The sequence below is a fragment of the Pseudomyrmex gracilis genome, unplaced genomic scaffold, assembly GCF_002006095.1.
Source record: "Pseudomyrmex gracilis isolate BER0280 unplaced genomic scaffold, ASM200609v1 scaffold_120, whole genome shotgun sequence".
NCBI classification, from domain to species: Eukaryota; Metazoa; Arthropoda; class Insecta; order Hymenoptera; family Formicidae; genus Pseudomyrmex; species Pseudomyrmex gracilis.
Window position 1 is genome coordinate 107,217 of NW_018020704.1, and position 20,196 is coordinate 127,412.

General features: G+C 43.4%; 1 protein-coding gene across 1 annotated transcript; it reads right to left on the reverse strand.

The window, feature by feature from the left end:
• Positions 1-2,385: 2,385 nt before the first annotated feature.
• Positions 2,386-18,501, reverse strand: LOC109856494 (protein gooseberry-like). The gene is made up of 6 exons (XM_020431831.1): positions 18,128-18,501; positions 11,568-11,881; positions 11,021-11,150; positions 6,867-7,038; positions 6,330-6,611; positions 2,386-3,548 (listed from the first exon to the last, which is right to left on the reverse strand). Exons 1-6 carry the CDS (start codon positions 18,180-18,182, stop codon positions 3,287-3,289), a joined length of 1,215 nt encoding a protein of 404 aa, XP_020287420.1. The 5' UTR covers positions 18,183-18,501; the 3' UTR covers positions 2,386-3,286.
• Positions 18,502-20,196: the final 1,695 nt, after the last annotated feature.

Consider the following 20,196-nt stretch of genomic DNA (forward strand, 5'->3'; position numbering starts at 1 on the left):
TTTTTCCCATCCAACACGAATCTCCGCGATGAATTATTAAAATGTTCTTTCATCACATAATACGACAATATATAAACTAACGCAATTGACTTTAATTAACTGCAACGTATATATATGCGCTTGCGTCGCAAAGTAATACACTCGCTCGTGTGGACACCAGAAGTTGCGTCAAATGACTGAAACGATAAATTTTAGAAGCTCTAATTTACTGTAAGATAGAAAAAGCAATGACGCAATGCGTTAATGACAAAGTGAAAGGATTTTGCATCATCGAGCGAATAGTTTCTGTATGGAATTTCCGTAGTGTTTCGCAGTTAGTTAGTTTTTACTCTGAGATAGAAAAAAAATCATGTTCTTTGACGAAATTATTACAGCTTCGTTTTTTTTTTTTGTGACAAAATTGTATTGATTTTATTTGAGATTTATATAATAAATTGTCTGTGTGTGTGTGTGAAACATGAACATTGAAAGAGAAAATCATCGCATTAGCTTTACGTTCTCGTATAAAAAGTAGAAAATATATCGTCTCTCTTTCTCGGATACGTATCGTGATGCACGTAAGCCGAAGTCACGCAACGTACGCGCACGCACGGATTGGTCGCAGCGCCCCTAGATTTCCATCGTGAGGGTGCGGTCTAAGTCCGGGAGGTCGTCACACTTATCAGCTTTGCAGTTCCCGATACATCTGTTCCGGTTACTGTGTTGGAAAACGCAGCGAGAAGCAAAGATCTCACAATGTGTTTCTTTTTAAAAACCATAGTATAAATGATCAAGCAATTAAAATAATACAACACAAAAAGAGATACGATTGTCAAATTATGTGCCAATTTAATGTACATAAATGTTCACATGATAAAAATTCATTATCATTCGCACAGTCTGTTGTGAACCAACAGACTGTGCGAGTGTTCTCCTTAGTTCGGTCACTGGAGTTTGAAAATTGAACATTTGAAGAATCGAGACGTAAAACGTATTAAAACTGTTAAATGTTACTTTTACGATGGTTCTCACGATTATAAACTACGCGACCGTGTGCCATTTTGAACAAGTTCTCCACCTTGACCTACCACATCGCCATTTGGGGTCAGAGTAATTTTGGAGCAACAGATTGGGGGAAGATATTCAATAGGGGATTGGCAACAAGAAGGTGGAAGGCGAGACTCAAAGGAGCCGCTTCTGTAGCAACCCCACAACCGCGCTTATAGGGGTTGGAACATGGGCGGGGATCATTGAATAGCGAATCACGGAGGCAGGCGAGCGATATGTGAGGTCGAGAAAAAAAAAAATATTGTGCCACGTATAATTTGGTCTGTCAAACGACGAGAAACTCTCAACGCATCTTCTGTTATTTGACACATATATTTGAGATAAAACTTGGCGTAATCTTTTTCTCAGAGTACAAACTTTTTTTTTTACATTAAACAATTCCCAATAAAACAATTTAAAAATATTCTGAGCAATATTTATAATACATGTTCATTTTATATTTTTTCGAGAGTTTTTTGTACGTCTCGACTAATTAAGAAATTACTTCGGCGATGCGAATATAAGTTTGTGTAATTCGACAAAATTGCGCTTCACGCAACACTTCACCGTTAGATTATCGTACCGCGTAAATCTTCGTAATATAAATGTTTCTTTCGTGTAAAGCAAACGCACAAAGATTGCAAACCCGTATTCGCGACGTATCCGTGAACGTGTCCGCGCGCAATGAGATACACGAAGGGTTAAAGTCGTACGCGCGGCCCAAGTAGAGCGTAATCGTTGTGCGGAGGACACAAAGTCCGGACAGACAGAAGGAAGAAGAAAGAGAGAGAAAGAAGGATCGACCACCTACTTCGTCGACACAATGGATCACAAATGCGTGGCGACAGGACCCGTAGATATACGGCAGGCTGATTGCTCGTTGTCACTGCGCGGTCGATTGTCGGCTCTTCAAAACCCCGTAGAACCCTGCGGTGTTCTCTTCTCTCTCTCTCTCTCTCTTTCTTTCTTTCTTGTCTCGTCGACGACGGGGCCCGTGATCAACGACGGTCTGCGGGGGCGGCTTAAAACCGGGAGACCGGCCTGACGATTTAGAACTGATCGCGAATAATGTATGCTGTTTTTTTTTAGACTATGATCTTTGAATATTTGTAAATCATATCATACAGTATATGAATTTTTATCTCCCGAGTTTCAAAATTATAGCAATTTTGATTTGAAGCAAATAATGAGAAAAATGTAATAATGCGCTTACCTTTCATACACACACCGCACACAAAATTATTGACAGGAAATTAAAAGTATAAAAGAGAGAAAGAATGAAAATATAGCAAATCAATTTTCTTAAAATCAATTTATTACATAACATTGTACAATGATCATAAATGACTGGCCAATTAAGATAACCTATTGGTGAAAATCACAATCACGTGATTGACATCGCAATTGTGATATGAGAATATTTTTACAAATAACTGTTTTGTTTTACAATTTACTCGCTATGTTGCTATCTTTACGCGCAAATATGTGTACAGCCTTATTCGTAAAATTTAGAGACGTATATATTTATATTTTATATCGTTATATTACTATAATAAGGCAATTGCAAAGCGATTCCTTCTCTAAAGCATCGAGGCGTCGTTGTTATACAACTGCGCTCGTAAGTGCTAATTAATTCTAAAGAAAGTTAATCTTCTCGCAATACTTCTTAGAAGTCGGGGTGCGCAACTTACATCTACGAGATTCAACGTGAATTTTACAGTGTATCATGCACATAAATATTTAGCAATCACACACGGTGTAAAACGCTTGCGTGTGAGAACGATATATATAACCTATTTATATTTACAACAGATCGCATATTATGTAAATAAGATCAATCGATTATACATATTTATATAAATAAAAAATTCTTTACCGTTCAAACACCGCTATAACACATTCTATAATACAAGTTTTCACATTTACATAAATATAATGACGAAACTAGAAAAGCATACTAATATGTTTGATTTACTAACTTTTTGCACTCGTCCTCAATTTTCCGATAAAAAATAACAATACGATAACAAAAGCAATAACAATTAAAATCTATAAAAAAAGAAAAAAAGAAACTTATTCTTCCGCGAATAGAAACACACGCGCGCGTTAACAGTTTCGGTCCGTTCAATTCCGGCTTTGAAACACGAGATAAATAAAATGATAAATAAGTAACGATACAGCGATTTTTTTTTTTTTTTAAATAACTTTCTTCCGCGGCGAAGCTTATTATTTACTAATTCGATCACTCATCACAATTAATTCAGTGAATTCTTCCGCAAACCTGAGAATCAATGCCACCCAGATACGGATATCCGCTCTTCGCCTCGCTGGGGCTGTGCGGCGTCACGTGGGGTGTCATCCCCGTCGAGACCGGCACTCCGGATGCGCCACCTTGCACCATGCAGGCGCTCACGTTGGTCGCGGTCGGACTGACGCTGCTGCCCAATGTGCCCAGATTGAGATTCGTGGGAGTTAGATTGGACGCGAGGTTGCCACCACCGTAATGGGAAGCGTTAAACAATCTGCAATTTTCAATTCACACATTTGATTTGATAACATCAATCCGATTTTATGTAATTTTGCTACATGATAAGTATGCGCATTTGAGGATAATGCAGTTAACGTGTGTGATTTTAAAACAAATTGGAAAAAATTCTCTATATCAGGAGCAATCAATCAAGAATTGCGAGATCGAAAATGAATACGATAATGTGCCGATCGATAAGATCAATTCGAAATATCGAAAAAATACGAGTCGAGATTTTAATCGATATTTAAAGAAATATATTTTATATTCGTCGATCCGATTATAATTATCTCTCTCGTTCAATTTGTTGAATATAAATTAACTATTGTATGCGCACGCGAATATATGTGTATTTCGGTCACACGTGGGAGACGCAGTGAGAGACGAGACGAGACGAAACGAGTTGCGGCTACAATGGTGAAAGGTGTCCACGCGCGGTATAATGCGAAAATGAAATTCCGGCGTGTGTTTCTCAAAGTGGTTACCGCCGTTTGCAAGGCGAAACCGCACCAACACACGCTGCGCGAATCGGTTAGGGCGTGTCGGGGACCGATTTCCAAACGCCGTCGCGGCCCTTTGAGCATTTCGATACACCGCCGTGATTAGGGATTTCAAATCGCGTCTTACGACGAGGTGAAACCCTTCGCTTTCATTATCATTCGGTCACTTTCCATTTCACGCCAAAAATAATTGCTGTAAATTATTTATAACATTGTTAATACTGCACAATAAAACAAAAATAGTTAATACGAAACACGTAAGTTATAAAAACTAACTAATTTTGACTAAGTGTCAAGAGTCACAAAAATCTTCATTTCTAATTAAAATAAACCCGTAACATATACGTGTTCGATGTTTTAAAGCGCGATCAGAGCGTATCGGTAACGATTATAGAGCGCGAGAGAGGTCGGCCCTTTGAGCGTCTCACCACGACAGTTAAGCACCTTAAAATCTCATCTGGGTCGGACCTAGTTCACACTATAAAAGTTTTTGTTCTTTTTTTTTAGAGCGACGTTTTTTGGTGCGGAAGCCGCGCGATTTATCGTACTCCGAATCTATTTTCGCGCGTAAGAATGTGTCTTCCTCTCCGCCCACAAATCAAGGTTTTTCTATGGTAGCATTAACGAATTCTTAGGAATACGGAACGATGATAGGAATTTACAACCGGCGTTTCGTCGGGGAATCGAATTAAAATCGGTCGTCGAATAAAATACGCAACTTAACTTTCTTCATCGTTCTCGTTCGGAACGAACATTTAAGCCTCTCTTTTTCTCTCTTGTATGAAACACATGAGTCAAAGGTTTTCTGGATAAACAAGTTGTGTATTTTGAGAACACCTTCAAGCCACGTTTGTGCAATGTGAGATGAACTGTTCTCACGCTAGAACAACAGAGATCAGTTTAAAAAAAAAACATTTTTTTCTCGTGACACAATCTTCCAAATTTTTCTGCGAGCACGTACCAAAAAGATCGCTCGGAAAAAATCGACATTTCTCACGGTTTTTGCATTACTTGAATGCACGGAATTATATTCTTCCGGGCGTCTACGTAACACGTCTCTTCTCTTGTTCCCCGCCCAAGGAATTTGCATCATTAACGTGACTCCGTGAGTCGTTCCACGCGGAGATAGTGGAAGTTTTCGCGCTGCCTAAACGCGAAACGACGCAAAAAACGACGACAGCCATCGACAACGGCGAAACTGTTCGAGCTCTCGAGGGGAGGATAGCTCGAAGACCACGAAGACAAGACCCCCCACGAGAGAGAGAGACTGACGCTCCACCGGGGGTCCCACCCGGCATTATCCCGGATGTTTAAAACCGGCGAACGCTGCTGCCACGTGATGGCTCGGCACGACGAGAGCCCAGTTCCACGACGACGGTGTCCGAGCGAGACGGAAAGCTCGAAACGCCGCCGCGAGAAAGAGGTGCGCGCGGTAACGCGCGCAGATAAAGACGGCGTAGCCGGGGTGTTTGGAACAATTAATTCAGCCATTGTGGCGTAATAACAGGTTGCTCCGGTGGCCGGGTTGCTACAGTGTGTTGTTACACGCCGAGAGCGGACGAGCCGATTCACCCGAGCCGCAGATAGCAAGAGAAAGAGAGAGAGAAAGAGAGAGAGAGAGAGAGAGAGAGAGAAAGAGAGAGAGAGAGAGAGAGAGAGAGAAAGCGGGAAGGGGACGGAGAAAGTTGAGAACGAGGAGGACGTGAGAGAAGAAGAAGAGAGAGAGAGAAAGGCAATGAGGGCCCCACCGACATGTTTTCTGTGTGGTCCTCAATTATGTTGCTTCTTGGGGCCTCCGTAATGAAACGCTACCGGCTAATAATCCAACCCGGGTCTTGATCCTTCGACGTTGCGCGCCGAGAATACCTGCGCCGTGATCTACCTTTAACCGATCGCGAATAATCGTTGCGGGGGTGTCTGCTGCATAAAAGACAATCGCGCGTTCGATCGCGCGTCTGGTTTTAAGTCATCCGAAGACAGATAATTATCAAATTTTGCGATGCATAAAGTAGTAAAAGTCGCGTGTTACAAAATAAGTGTTATGTTTGCTGCAATATGCGAATTTTTGACTCCGTGGTCGTTTTATCGAGTTCTTTTCATTATAAAAAACAACGAGAACAATAATAATAATCATCATCATCAGAATCGCAACCGAAAGAAGATGCACAATGTAACAATCTGCGCGAAATAATCTCTCTTTTTATCTCCTTTTTTTTTATAAAATATAAGTATAGTTTTCTCATAAATACAATAATTACTTGCTGAAACGCACTTACCCGTAATTCTCCGGAGTCGCCCGCGACCATTGCTGCTGCGCATAGTAGTTTTCTCCATAGTTGTAATGCTGCGAATAGCCGGCGGTGGTTGCTGCGGCGGCGGCAACGCTCGCCTGCCCGTAGCTCTGATAGCTCTCGGCACCGCTGCCGTAGTGCTGCGTCTGGAAGGGTTGTAAACTCATGGTGTTGAAGGCATTCAGTTGCTGGCTGTTCAACTGTTTGCGCAGTCTGGCGCGCCTGTTGCTGAACCAGACCTGTACCCGCGCTTCCGTCAGTTTTGTTCTGTAAAACAAAAAATAGAAATATCCGCATTGCGTCAGTAAGAGAATACAACAACATGTACGTATAGTTTTCATATGTTGCTAGAAAATTTTTTTTGATAACGGATATTTGTGACGTCTAAGTTTTTTTTTTTTAGAATTGATTTCGTATGTTGAAAATAATCAACTGATTGAAATACCGATGTATTTTATATTATATTTGAACGCGATTTCAAAAAAAAAGTTAATTATTTCAATTTTCTTGTGAAATACATACTTTTGCGCGAGTTCCTCTCTGGTGTACACGTCAGGATATTGCGTACGAGCGAAAGCTGTCTCCAATTGTTCCAGTTGTTCGCCGGTAAAAGTGGTTCTACTCCTACGTTGCTTCCTTTTCAGCGCGATGCCAGGTTCGCTTTCCGTGTCGGAATCGTCACCGCTGCTGCCGGCTGGAAATAAATCAAGAGAGAGAGCGCACAAACATTATTCTATTCTTTAATAATAATTCTCCAAAAAAATCTCGCAGCTTGCAACGGGATAAAAATTTTTTAATTTCTTTTTGTCATCCAACGACAAAAAAAAACAACTAAAAACAATCTTATTTCATATGGAACGAACATTAAATATCGCCGATATGGCTCTCGGGGGAGAAACATAAGCGCGAGTTCTTCTTAATAGTGCGGTAAGAGCACTCTCTCGGTCCAGCACGTGCTGCACGTCAGATATCGAAGATAGGAAGCGAGTTGTTCACGCCCACAGTTCACACGCCGGTCTCGGCAACCCACCATTAAGACCCTTCTGATTACAGCCGTGCCCAGCCGAACCTATACTAAACTAAAACACCGGAGAAATTAGGGTCCGCCGCGAAGAAATTAAGTTCTTTGACATGTCCCGTCCCATCCGAGCTAAACGAAAGCCCGTGGTGAGTTTCCGAAGGGGGAATATCGCCGTTGGTCCGTTGGCGTCTCACGAGACACTATTTATGGAATTTTCGAGTTTGATTTGTGTAACCCTTTTTCGGAGGTCCAATTTGTTCGCCACGGTCTGTCCCTGTTACGTTGACCTCAAACAACCGCTTCGTCAATAATCGCTCTCTCACTGATACGAGAATAAAAAAAAAAAACCACACACGTTTGATTGTATCTTTAATTTAGAACAAAGAGAATCTGTGACGCACAATGTTTTACAATTATTCAAATTAATAAACAATCTGAAATGTTCTCCAACGGGTTCCAACAGATTTTGTTTTCTCGCTTGCATCTCTCGCGGTGCATCTTCGATTAACATACAATGTAAAGTTTGGGTGTGTCAAGGTAGCATTTTTTCGCGCTCCACTCTGCAATTTACAATATTATTCCCAGATTAAATCGATCGACCGGCGGCCAACGAACGTCTAAATCAATAGCACCTGCACGAACGTCAGCCGGAATTCGAGGTGCACGGCGGTTCCCGCAAGATTAAAGACTGCCGCGCGCTCGTAAATCGTCGCGACGCTTTGAGAAGCATACCTAACGATTTTTCGGGATTCTAACGCTTTTCACAAGCTATCAACGCTTATCCTGTACCAGTTCATGAATTTTTGTTCCGAATAAAAAAGAATTGCAGGTAGCTTTCAGATACAAAAAAAAAAAAAAAAAAAAAAAGACAAGTTTTTAATTTTGTCCTTCAATTTTACTGACATTTTCCAATTAGAAAACTCGATATCCAATTTTGTTATCTCTTACGCGCGAATATTGCTCGAGTTTCGCGAAGACCAGTACAATAATTGCGAAAGACGTCGAGAGAGAGAGCCGCTCGCGAAGGAAACGTCGCGCGGCTGACGTTAAACAATTACCATCGAGAAATGATCGACGAAGCGAGACAATCGTCATCGTCGTCGTCGTCGTTGTCGTCGTCGTCGTCGTTGTCTCGGACGCAGTAAACAGCGGAGGTCTCAATCACAAGTCTGGTCTGGAGAGCAGCAAGAGGCATCTAAATCAATAGAGGGTGCCGTTGTGTTCCGCGAACAAAACGGCGGGTACGAGGTGTGTTGTTGGCGGTTTGTAAGATTAGAGGCAGGCGGCGGGTACGAAGCCGAGGTAGACCACACGCCGCGCGTATATATGCGCGCTGATCTTCCTCCGTCTTGCTCTCGCGCGCGCACCTTTCGTGAACTCACCTCTCCTCTCAATGCCTTTCTCGTACCGTTCCCCGTTTCTCTCTCTCTCTACTCAGATTCGACTGTTCGCTCTCCTCTACCGTTCCACCTGATTTCTTCCCTCACGTTTGTGTTTCCGACTCTGTTCTACCTGACTTTTTCTCCCTCTCTCCCTCCCTCTCTCTCTCTCTCTCTCACACACGTCTCCCGATCGTCCTTCCGATTTCTTTTACAAGTGAGACAGACCGCGGGGTTATTTATCGCGCGTGTTCTCGGCTACTGGAACCGCCGGATGATCTTGCGTTCTGGGACCCGATGTCCCGGCGAGGAGCGAGACGAACGCGGAAGATGAATGATGCCAGGGCGAAATGATTGAAGCGCGTATATTTGTGAGATCTTTCAAGTTCCTCCGCGTTCGTTCCGTTGCCGTCTCATGTAGTTACTTCGCTAGATCGCTCGCTATTTCTCATCGGGTTGAACCTATTTAATGGTCCGTTACTTAACAATAGTATGCGCATCATCTGTGCGCGCGTGTGACATTGTATTTACCTTCTATTAATCTTATCTTTTGAAAAATTAATTCACAAATCAGATGATTCCCCTCCTTCCCCCATACATGTACTACAGTAGCAATATAAGCAAAAATACATACGTTTAAAACAAACACGAAAGCGCAAATAATATTCTACGAAATTGTATTACTTTATTTGTTACCGCGATAAAACGTTATTATCGTATTAGTGCCTCTATATCGCTCGAGTTATCTCGCTTATTTCCAACGTCCTTGGATATTTGCCGGTCATAAGCCGCCGCCGTCGTTCCAATACCAACCACACCGCCGACTTTGCAGGCTAAACCATCACGCTGCGATCGAATAAAAAAGACGCGTGAAGGTTCTACGCTCGAGATGCGCATTCAAAAAGAATCTTCGTCTTTCTTCGCTGCTTCTCCTCTCTTCTTCTCGTCGTCGTCGTCGTCGTCTTCTCCTTCGTCTCTTCCCTTTCGCGGCGCGGCGCGGCGCATTAGCGGCGGGCAATAGCGCCTGACTTTCTTCTTGTTTCTTCCCTTTGTTCGAATCATAATACATAATTTACCCGGCTTGCGAACGCAATAAAGATCTATGTGTCTTCCTCGAGGATCTCTTCTATCGAAGATCCGTTCGTGATTGAATCGCTACCTTCGGACAATTTTATTTTGACATCCCGATTTTGCAGTCAGTCGCTTTTCCATTCAAAGACACTAAGGACTAGAACGAAACATCGACGAGATTTGTCATTTCGTGTGTTATCTCAATATATTTTGCGAACTTTGTCAATTAAAAACGAAACTCAGATTGTTATATACCTCGTGATATTTTCGTAGAAAAAAAAAAAAATATTTTTTTAGCGACAAAAAGAAACAAGTTGTCCGTGATAAATTATCGCAAAAATAGCCGCTTGTAAGTAACAGCGTGACAAGATTGATCAATGCGACAGTGGAGCAACAGGTCGAGCGCGCCGAGCTCTTCTTGCGCGAAGTCGCAATCTCGGGCATACGTCTAATCAAAACTAAATCTTCCCGACAAGGTAATAAACTCGACACATCTACGCGCTACGGGACGTCTAATATTTCTTCGCGCCCCTTACCGCCGGTAATAAATAAAAAAGAATGGAATTCCTTTTTACGCTCCTCCTCGCCGACCAGACCTATATTTCTACCAATCTCGTCGTGCCCGTGAAACTGCTGGATACTTCGATAAATAGTTCTCTGGTGTACAAACACTTGCGCGTGCGTGCGTGCGTGCATGCGCGCGCGCGTGAAGATTCGTATAAAATTTAATAAAAGCAACGAACAATAAATAAAAACAAACAATAACATCGCGTAATAACACCTTTCGATGTGATCACAGTAATTGAATTCCTTATTACTTCAACATAAGCTTAAATAATTGCGTTAACCTCCGAACTCCTTCGAAGGAGTTTGATGTGAAACGATAACGACTTCCTGATCGCGTTACGCGCACACGAAAAAAAAAAAAAAAAAAAATGCGCATTTCGGATTCACTGCGAGCACGCGAGCTACGCAAAAGCCGCGATCGTCACGGTCGCCTTGCCTCAATTAACTTAACACACGGCTACGCTATAATTACGCTTATCGCTCGATTAACCTCGGATGCTTCGTTCGCGTCCTCCGCGCGGTGGTTTATGCAGTGTTAAAACGACGAGACGCGAATATCGCGAATATCAGTTCTTGCAAATCTTTCCCGACGATTGGATCGCGTCGAGAGTGGTGGAAAAATTTTTAAATAAACTTACCGAGAATCCCATCGATGGAGTGATTTCTGCGCGGGTCATCGCTGGGACGAGTCTGATTGGTTGGTCCACGTAAAAGTCGGGTGATGCTAGACACGGAAGGTGCCGAAGTTTTGTCGCAGACTCCGTCCTGCTGACAGAACCGCATTGGACCAGTTAGCATAATTTTTCTTTATTCATAAATAATTATTAAACTATTAATATGACATTACTGAAGTGCAATAAAATCTTTTTAATTATTTAAACTATTTAAAAATGCGCGCTTTATACTTTATAATATTTTCTGCAACAATGATTCAAATAAATTGTCAATAAAGCTGACGCAATTATTGATGTGTAATGACATGTATCATTTATTAAGCAAATTTATTTATTAAAACGTATTTTATTTATTAAGTAATTTGCTCATTAATAGATTAATCGATATTAAATTAATTTTTTTCTTTATTCGTATACACTTTTTCTTAATTAATATTTTGCATCATAGCAGACGTGTGTCTTGAAATCTGTTCTTTATTTGAAATAAGATGCAATGGCGATATCGACGGACCTTTATCAGTTTCTCGCGTATCTCCCAGCTAAAGATGCCTGGATTCTGCCGTCTGAGATCCTCGATTCTCGCCTCGACTTCCGGCGTGGCGACTCGCGGCTTGCTGCCGCCGATCACGCCGGGCCTGATCGATCCCGTCTCCTGATATCGATTCAGGATCTTCGAGACGCAGCCGTGTGAGACTCTCAGCTGTCGCGATATGACGCACGGTCTGATACCGGCCGCCGCCATCTCGACGATCTTCAGCCGAATGTGATTGGGCAACGGACGGCCGTTGATAAACACACCGCCCAACTGGTTCACGCGACCCTGTCCTGCAATAATAATAATAATAATTATTATTATTATTATAATAATAACGCGCTTTTTGTTTGTGGGTAGAGACCGTGGTGGCTTCTTAGAGATGCAAGAATGTGTTCGCAGCGCGTCTATTTACGTGACAAAAGTCACGAGTTGCACAATAGATATGATCAATAATGGAAGAGGCGAGCAAAGGATTGTCGACACACGAACGGTGTCGGGAACTTCAAACGAAGGTGATGTTGTGGAGTTAGTAAATAGATAATAGAAGTCCGCAAACACTATTCCTGGCAGTTAACGCCGTTTAAAAAAATATTGTAGAATTAAATATGTGTTGCACCTTGCGAGACATTAGGAAAACAAAGCCTGTCATTTATATTGAACATTAGCGACGAAGGAAAAATAGCGTGTTGTTTTGCCGTTGGAACAATGTGGCACGGCGGTATGCGCAAGTAGCGATCATTTTTGCACATGAGAATAAACGGACACAAAAGTGACGGAGAAGAAGAAGAAGAAGAAGAAGAAGAAGAAGATAAACTCGCGCAAAAGAGGATCGCGGACAAAGCGCGGCGACACGCGAGGTGCCGCTCAAACGTCGCTAATTACCGGTAATTAGTCCACCTTCCCGCGCGCGCGCGCGGCACCCTCTTCATTAACTTAATTATAATTACGAAGTCAAACAAACGGCGTTACGCGCGCGGACAAAGAAGCGGAATGAGATGCGCGCGGACGTGAGATGGCTCTCAGGACGACGCTGAAACCTCGCGTGCTTCAGAAAACCACGAAGAAGAGGAGGACTCGGCGTTAGGAGTTACGGCCCTGGGTTTTGCACGGAGCAGTAAAAGCCCGCGCGGTATGACGCAGAGCGAGAAGGGATGGCGGAGGTGAAGCGCGGTCTTAAAACTCGAAGGAAAAAGTCTCAAAAAGCGCTTTCGCGGGGACAACGAGAAGACTCTCGAACGACCGGGAACTGCATATATATTTATATATATATTCTGCGCGTTTGCAAGTATTTACATAAAAGTGGTTTTGCATAAGAGACGCGTTGCGAAAAGAAGATGCGCGCGCGTTTATACGCGCTGCGTACGCGTGTGTGTTCGAAAAGATTTAGACTGCTACGAGTTTTTTCGTTAAGAAAATTTTGCGGCAAAGTATTTCCACTTAAAATACACGCGTATATGTATTCAAATGTCACATATTCATCAAAAATCCTGACGAAATTTATTAATGACAAGACGAATGCGCGTCTCGCGAACGCGTTGCGAATTTCTGGCACCCGAAACACTCTCTCGCGCCCGCGATTGCGGCGTCGCGGCTCGTGATGTATTTTCGCCGGCTACCTGCTGCGCGAGAAACGCGCGGCGTTCTAAGAGTCCGCTAATTACCACGGCGTAATTCAAAAGACGACCCCCTTCCAGTTCTCCGGGCACAAAAGTAGTCCCGTTTCGTCGTTCATCACGGGCCCCCGGAGATTTACATCCCCCTCCGCGTCGTCTCCGCCGCCGCCCTTGGTCGGGAGAGAAACCCTCGGTATAAGGACATATCCGCGAGTGCGTGCAACGCACACACTCCTACACACGCCTGACGCGGTATAGGCCGGGTTACGGTCCCGCCGAACACCTCTCCGATGTATGACGTCAGTCAGGCCGCGGGGCCCGACGGGATTACAGGCAAGATCAAAAGGCGCCGACCGCCGCCGCCGCCGCCGCCGCCTTCGACGACGACGAGTTTTCAGTGCGAGGCGCGCGAACGCCGCGGATATTCCCGGCGTAAATTTTCGGATAAATTGGACGCATATCGCGTATGAAAACTTCAAAGTGTAAAAATACGAGTAGACGAAATATGGATAATAAAATGTTGGAGATACGATAATAAATTAAGAGAAAAGTTAAAAAATCAATACGTGTACAGATTATGTCACGTCAGCTTATAGTATACGATAAATAAATAAAAGTGATCGTAGTTGATAAAAAGAGAAGGTTAAAGGTCTTAATAAGATTTGAAAAAAAAAAAAAAAAAAAAGGAAAGAGAGAAGGAGATTGAGTTACTTTCTCTTATCTTGATAGCCTTTCCAGGCGCTAATATGGACGTAAAAAAAGAAAAAAGAAATAACACGGGAACGATAATTAAAGACAGAGCTAATATAGTGACTGATCAATTTTCTCATCAAGATATCCGCGTGCCAGGTTGCAGGGGATTATTATAGGAATTCGTGCGGCCGCGCAGAATGAATGAATGCCAGGAATGCCGGACTACCATTCGTCGCACGTGCAAGAGACGTATATGATGCATGTATACGCTTGCTTTGCGCGGGACGGTGTTTTTTACGCACTTCGAGCCGATCGGCAAGTCGAGTCACGGAATCGGTTAGTTGAACGTAGCTACGTCCGTGCGCGCGAGCGAGCCCTTTATCCGCGTTTTTGTTCCCTATTCGCCGATGAATATTGTTCACCGCGCGTTCTCTTGCGAAACCCGCCGCGCGCCATCTTTGCGAGTTTCCCACTGCAAATGCATTATATTTTGTGCGATTAGTCCCGACATCGATTGCAAAAGCCCGCACGTATTTTCCTGATCTCCGCGGAATTTACGAGCCTCTCCCTCTTCCTATATCTCTTGTAAAACACTAAACTAAAGAATTTCTGACGACAAATATCCCGCGGTTTTATACTTGCAAATGTAAAAAAAAAGAATGTAAAATCGAATATTTTCTGTTTTCTTCTCGCAATTTTATTTTCTCAACGCGACAGCACCGTAAGTTTGGTTATATAAAACGACTATCTCTCAAGTGAGAGAACGATTTAATCCAAGCAGCTGGTGAGTGATTTATGTCCTCGCGTAATTTATTATACGGCGCGATCGTCGCGCGGTAGTCATTTTCGCGGGCGCTTCGGTGGAGGACCACCCCGAGAAGACCCCGAGAGCGAGACATATGGTAGTAAGTAAAACGTGGATCGAGGAAATAATTTTAAGCATGAATTATTGATAACGGCCGATTGATTGTCAGCGATCAGACTTAATGTCCATGATTCGTGTGACGCGACGCAGAGGCACGGAGGGGTGGGGGGGAGAGGCGTCTTCCGTCTAATTTGAATTCGGCCGGCGAAGCGTCGCGCATCGTTAATTTTTACCTGCGAGGCAAGAGCCGTCGTCACAACCGAAGGTTGTTCTTTGGAAACTTAGAGAATTCCCAAATAATTGCAACGCTCATATCCCGCCCGAGTGTTTCATTACCCGCGCGTCTGCGGGGACGCGCGGTTACAAGCGTCAATTAATCCTTTTTCTCCTCCCGATCGTCCGGGATAAATTATTACGTGCGAAGAGCCGATACACCGTATTTTGCGACTACGACACTACGCAGTTTACGTGAGAAACCGTGCAATTACGCTTCTTTACGCGGGATTTTTCTTTATGGTAATTTGTCTCTCTCTCCTCTTGTCGCAGCTGCTTATCGCTCTTAAGCAGTAATAACAACGTTATTCGGGTATTAATGGAATCTCATTAATGACGTATCGTGCTATGCGATCAGGACCAATTTTCGATTGATAAAGTACGCGGAACGCGTCTTACGGCCGGCGAAATTTATAGGATGTGATCGCGTGATCGTTAAATTCGCTTGAAGTCCCGAGACTTTCAACCGATTATCCAATTACAACGTCAATGTCAATGTAACATCCAGTTGTGCGTTCTTTTACCTCCCCGATGATTTGTAGTGAATTAATTTTGTAAGAAAAGTGGAACAAATGTCTCAAAACCACTTAGAGCTGATAATGGTGTTCGATCTCTACCTCACGCCGAGCACTCGTGTGATACATGTGCAGTATTCGATGCGTGAGAGATCGAGATCGAGTACGCAAGTGTGTATTTTACCCGAAATTAATTAAGTAGCCAAATTATTTTAGTCCCAAAAGAATTTTTTTTACGATAAAAGCACAAATATAAAAAATATTCGAAGATGTTTTTCGGGTTTGAAACCGACACGCGTATACCGCGTTAATGTCATTTTTATACCGACGTTTCGTGAAACATTTCAGCTCTGATATATCAGTCTGCTCTTGAAACCCTGATGAAGTGAATTGAAATGTTCACGAAACGTCGGTATAAGAATGACATTAACGCGGTTAAAACCCAAAAAACATCTTCGAATGTTAATACAACACACCGCGAAAGCGTCAAATATCAGATCAATATAACAAATATTCTAGTTTGCACGTTTGTAAACTCTTCCAAATTTTTGCACACGTACCACATTGAAGATGATCAATTAATTTATTCAGATCTATCGCACACAAATCGATAATAATAACTTTTTCATAAACGCCATGTTGCATTCTGCGGCGGGTGTTCGACGGCGATAAATAATTGCGAAGCAGCGCGCGCGCGCGCGTCCGAACACAATCCCGCCCGAGAGCAAAGGGGTTAATTTCGCGAGGACGGCGACGTTCATTTCATCAATTACGCAATCTGCCGCGATACGACTGTGGCGATCGTCACTACGGGCGGTCCCCGATGGGCGGAAGATGAGAGCGGAAGGTACACGCGCGCATACCTGAGTGGGAGTAACCGCATGTACCGAAGGGATGCATGTACTTAGCGGCGCGGTGTAAGTTCCGAGTGGCGCGAAGGCTTCAATCAACGTGCCGTCGCCCGAGGCCTATCCGATATCAGACATTAGGTACCCACGAGTACGTAAAGCCTTCTACGGGACTCTCTTCCACGTTCCGACGCCCACCACGCGGCGTCTGTCTGTGTGTGTCGAACTTTATTCGAAAGTAGATTCTCATCCCGCTTCGAGAATTGAACGAGGGAGATTTAAAGGCGCGCGCGCGCGAGAGAAAGCGCTCCAGATATAAGTGGATACGTACGTGTTAATTTTTCTATTGTATTGTTTAAAAAAAAAAAAGAACAAAGAGCGAATATTATTTATGAGAGATTAAGGATTTTGACAAAAAAATAAAATAAAATAAAATAATACGTGAATATATATTTTAACGCAAGTTTTGTTGAGTTATTGTAAAAGAAAAATAAAGTTTTCCTTTTTTTAAATAGTTCCTTGGTGTGTTAGAGGCGGAAAATTTGAACGTGTACAAAGAATCAAACTGTTAAGTTTATTTTGCTTTGTCTTATTAGTTGGCGTCGCTGCACTGTTCCCACAACTCATAAATTACACAATGCGGAACGACGTACGGGCTTCTGAGCGATTACTTATGCACAATCTCTCTTTTCCTGGCCTTTAAATCATTACGGTAGACGATACGCGCGCCACGTGTTGCATTGCAAAATGCCCGCCGCGACTTCTGTCTAGATTAGTCTTCGCACACACACATCCGGATTATATAATATAGATCCGAGTGTCGTAAGTTTGCGCGGCTGATAAGCTCTCAGAGACGCTGAATTAATCGGGGGTTGGGACCGGTCGCGAATCGGGACAGTTACTGGTCGTTATAAAGATCGGAGTCGCGGCTGTTTGAAGTTTGCACCAGCGGGCAGTGAATAATTCTGTCAAAGTGCATCTCGTAAAACCATTAACATCGGTTGTAAAGTATCCGCGGCACCGTTGCCGGCAGGCGTCGACCGTCGTTCGTGAAACTCATGCTGACGTTAATAGCAATATTCTCGATGAGGAAGAGTTTCTGAGAATAGAGGAAATGCCTTTCGTGCGATGTCATTTTTTTTTTTTAAGAAACTAAATACTACGAAATGGATTTTAAGTTTGTCATTTTCATCAGGAAAAACAACTCGCACAAGTTACTTAAAAATAAATTATATTAAAAATACAAATACGTATCACCGCACAAATTCTTAATGAAATGAAAACAATTCTCTAATTAGTGTCATTTTTATACCGACGTTTCGTGAACATTTCAGCTCACTTCATCAGGGTTTCGAGAGCAGCCTGATACTATCAGGCGGTTCAAACCCGAAAAACATCTTCGAATGTCAATACAACACACCACAAAAGCATCAAATATCAAATTCTTTAATTGGTTTTTCCTCATTTGAAAAATAATTAGTAGTGTACAATAAATATTATATGTGTACAGTAAATTGTATTAAATTATCATAATATTAGAAAAATAAATACATGAACTCGTTTACCGTCGCATCGAAAAATATGGGCGTGAGAGTTTATTGTATATCACAAAGGAAAGAATATCAAAGAATTTTCAAACTAAAATACCTATAAAAGATATAATGATGTAAAATAGTCTTTTCAATCTTTCGAGTTATTTCCTAATAATTTATTGAAAAAGACCTCATACCTTGAAATGGGTATCCGGTGAAGTAGGGTGCCATGTTGAGAGTACTGACTGCCATCTAGCTGTCCCTATTTCCAAGAGAAATCTCTTTCTCTTCCTCTCGGCCACCAGCACCACACAAGGATTCTCACTTCCCTTGAGTCCCTCTCACACCCGATTTTCACAACTTTACTCGAATTCTTGTTTTATCCGGAATTTTCTCACTTTACTCCGTAATATATAAATTAAAAGGACGGCGACGACGTTTGACAGCGGCAACAGCGACACTCCTGGACAGGATTACTGTCGAAGAGCCAAAACGAAGGAGGCTCGCTTCCCTTTTTTTTTTTTGTGTTTATTTTTGCTGGAACACGCGAAGCGCAGGCCTGACCTGTTAGCTCCGGGGTCTCGGCACGAACTGCCGGTTTCTTCGGTCAGGATTGTCGACGGCGCGCAAAGAAACGAAGAAAGGCAGGTTCAAAAGCAGGAAAGCCTCCTCGGGAAGGCTCCGCCTTCCGTCGTGGGGCCCCCTTTGAGAAACCACTAGCCGACGGTCCCAGCCGTGCTCTTTCATGGCTTTATCGGCGCCACTGCATTGGTCACCTGCCAGGTGATCTCACCGCGGTGGAGGTGGTCACATGTCCGGCTCCGCCTTGCACAACAAGCGAAAACTTCCTCCACTAACACACACGCTAACGAAGACGACGCGCTCGTTGTCGTGTTCATACTTGACTTGCGATACACCCCTCGCGGGCGATATCGATACATCGGTCGATTTCTTCCGCGCGATTTGACGCGCTTGCATTTTTTTACGATCAGAAGAGAGATTTCAAAATCTCGCTTCAACGTTCACAAAGAACATTTTCGAAAGTTCACAAAGGAAAAATAAATTTTTTCGTCTGTGTCAAAGTAGCACTATAAGTTATGTAAAAAATATTTAACTGTATCTTTAGGTTTTTATATATAAACGTGTGAAAAATATTCCAGTTTTATTTAAAGGTCTGTACACTATCAGTAGCGTTTCGCTACTTGTGTGTGCGACTTATAAATTTATATGTACTACTTATATAAAGCAGATCAAGATCGCAATCGAGGTTAAATGAACGATAGCTAATTCACCTTCGATTCGCGTACGAGCGTCGCGGCCGTCGACATCTCTCGTCGCGGAACTCGCTTGACCGCCTCCGTTGCCGGATCGCGTGATTCCGACAATGAGATCGCGCGAAGATCAGAGAGACCCGCTGTTGCGCGAGTACACGCTCCCGCGGTCGCGATCCGTTCCGCATCGTTAATTAAAATTAATTACATTTGCCGAGTAATCGTGCGTTTAATTGAATCGCGGGATTCCGCCGCGATTCCGATGCGCCACCACCGCCCGACCGTGTTCGGGTTGAAAGCTTCCGCCCGAGAAGATGGAAACAGGGCGCACCGGGCAATAGCGGAATATCGGCATTTTGCACGGACACGCTTCTTCCCGTGTCCTTAATTTCTCACGGCGGCGCGCCGCGTGTAATCGCGATCACGACAACGTCATTATTCCTCCATTTAATTAATGCCGATCGTAACTAATGTCGTAAACTGTCCATCTTGCGTGTGTGTGTGTGTGTGTGTGTGCGAGAATCGACGTGCAAGATGAACGACGAAAGTGGCGCGACGGGAAAAGAAGTCTCAGCGAGTCTTTCGAAGACCGCGGGATCACTCCGCGTGATCATCTCGCTACAACAAAAAAAAAAAAAAAAAAAAACTAAAGAGACGAACCGCGCGTCCTAGAACGCATGCGGAGCGCGCGATCGCCATTTCTTTCTTTCCCTTCTGGGACATTAGACATTTCGGACAGGTTCCCCGTTGCGACGAAACCACCTCGTCTGATTCGCGTGTAATCACTTCGGACATCGGCCGAAAAGCCGCGAGGACTCGGCCGGACGGGCATCGCAATCTGGCACAATAGGTCTTAGGACCCCGCGCCCCGCATTAATATATACGCGTTAAGCCTCGCGCGATGCGAATCGGCCGCGACGATTATTTTGTCCAACGTTCGCGCGGAAAGAACGTTCGGGATGTGACGCGCGTTGCACCGAAACATTTGTGTGCTC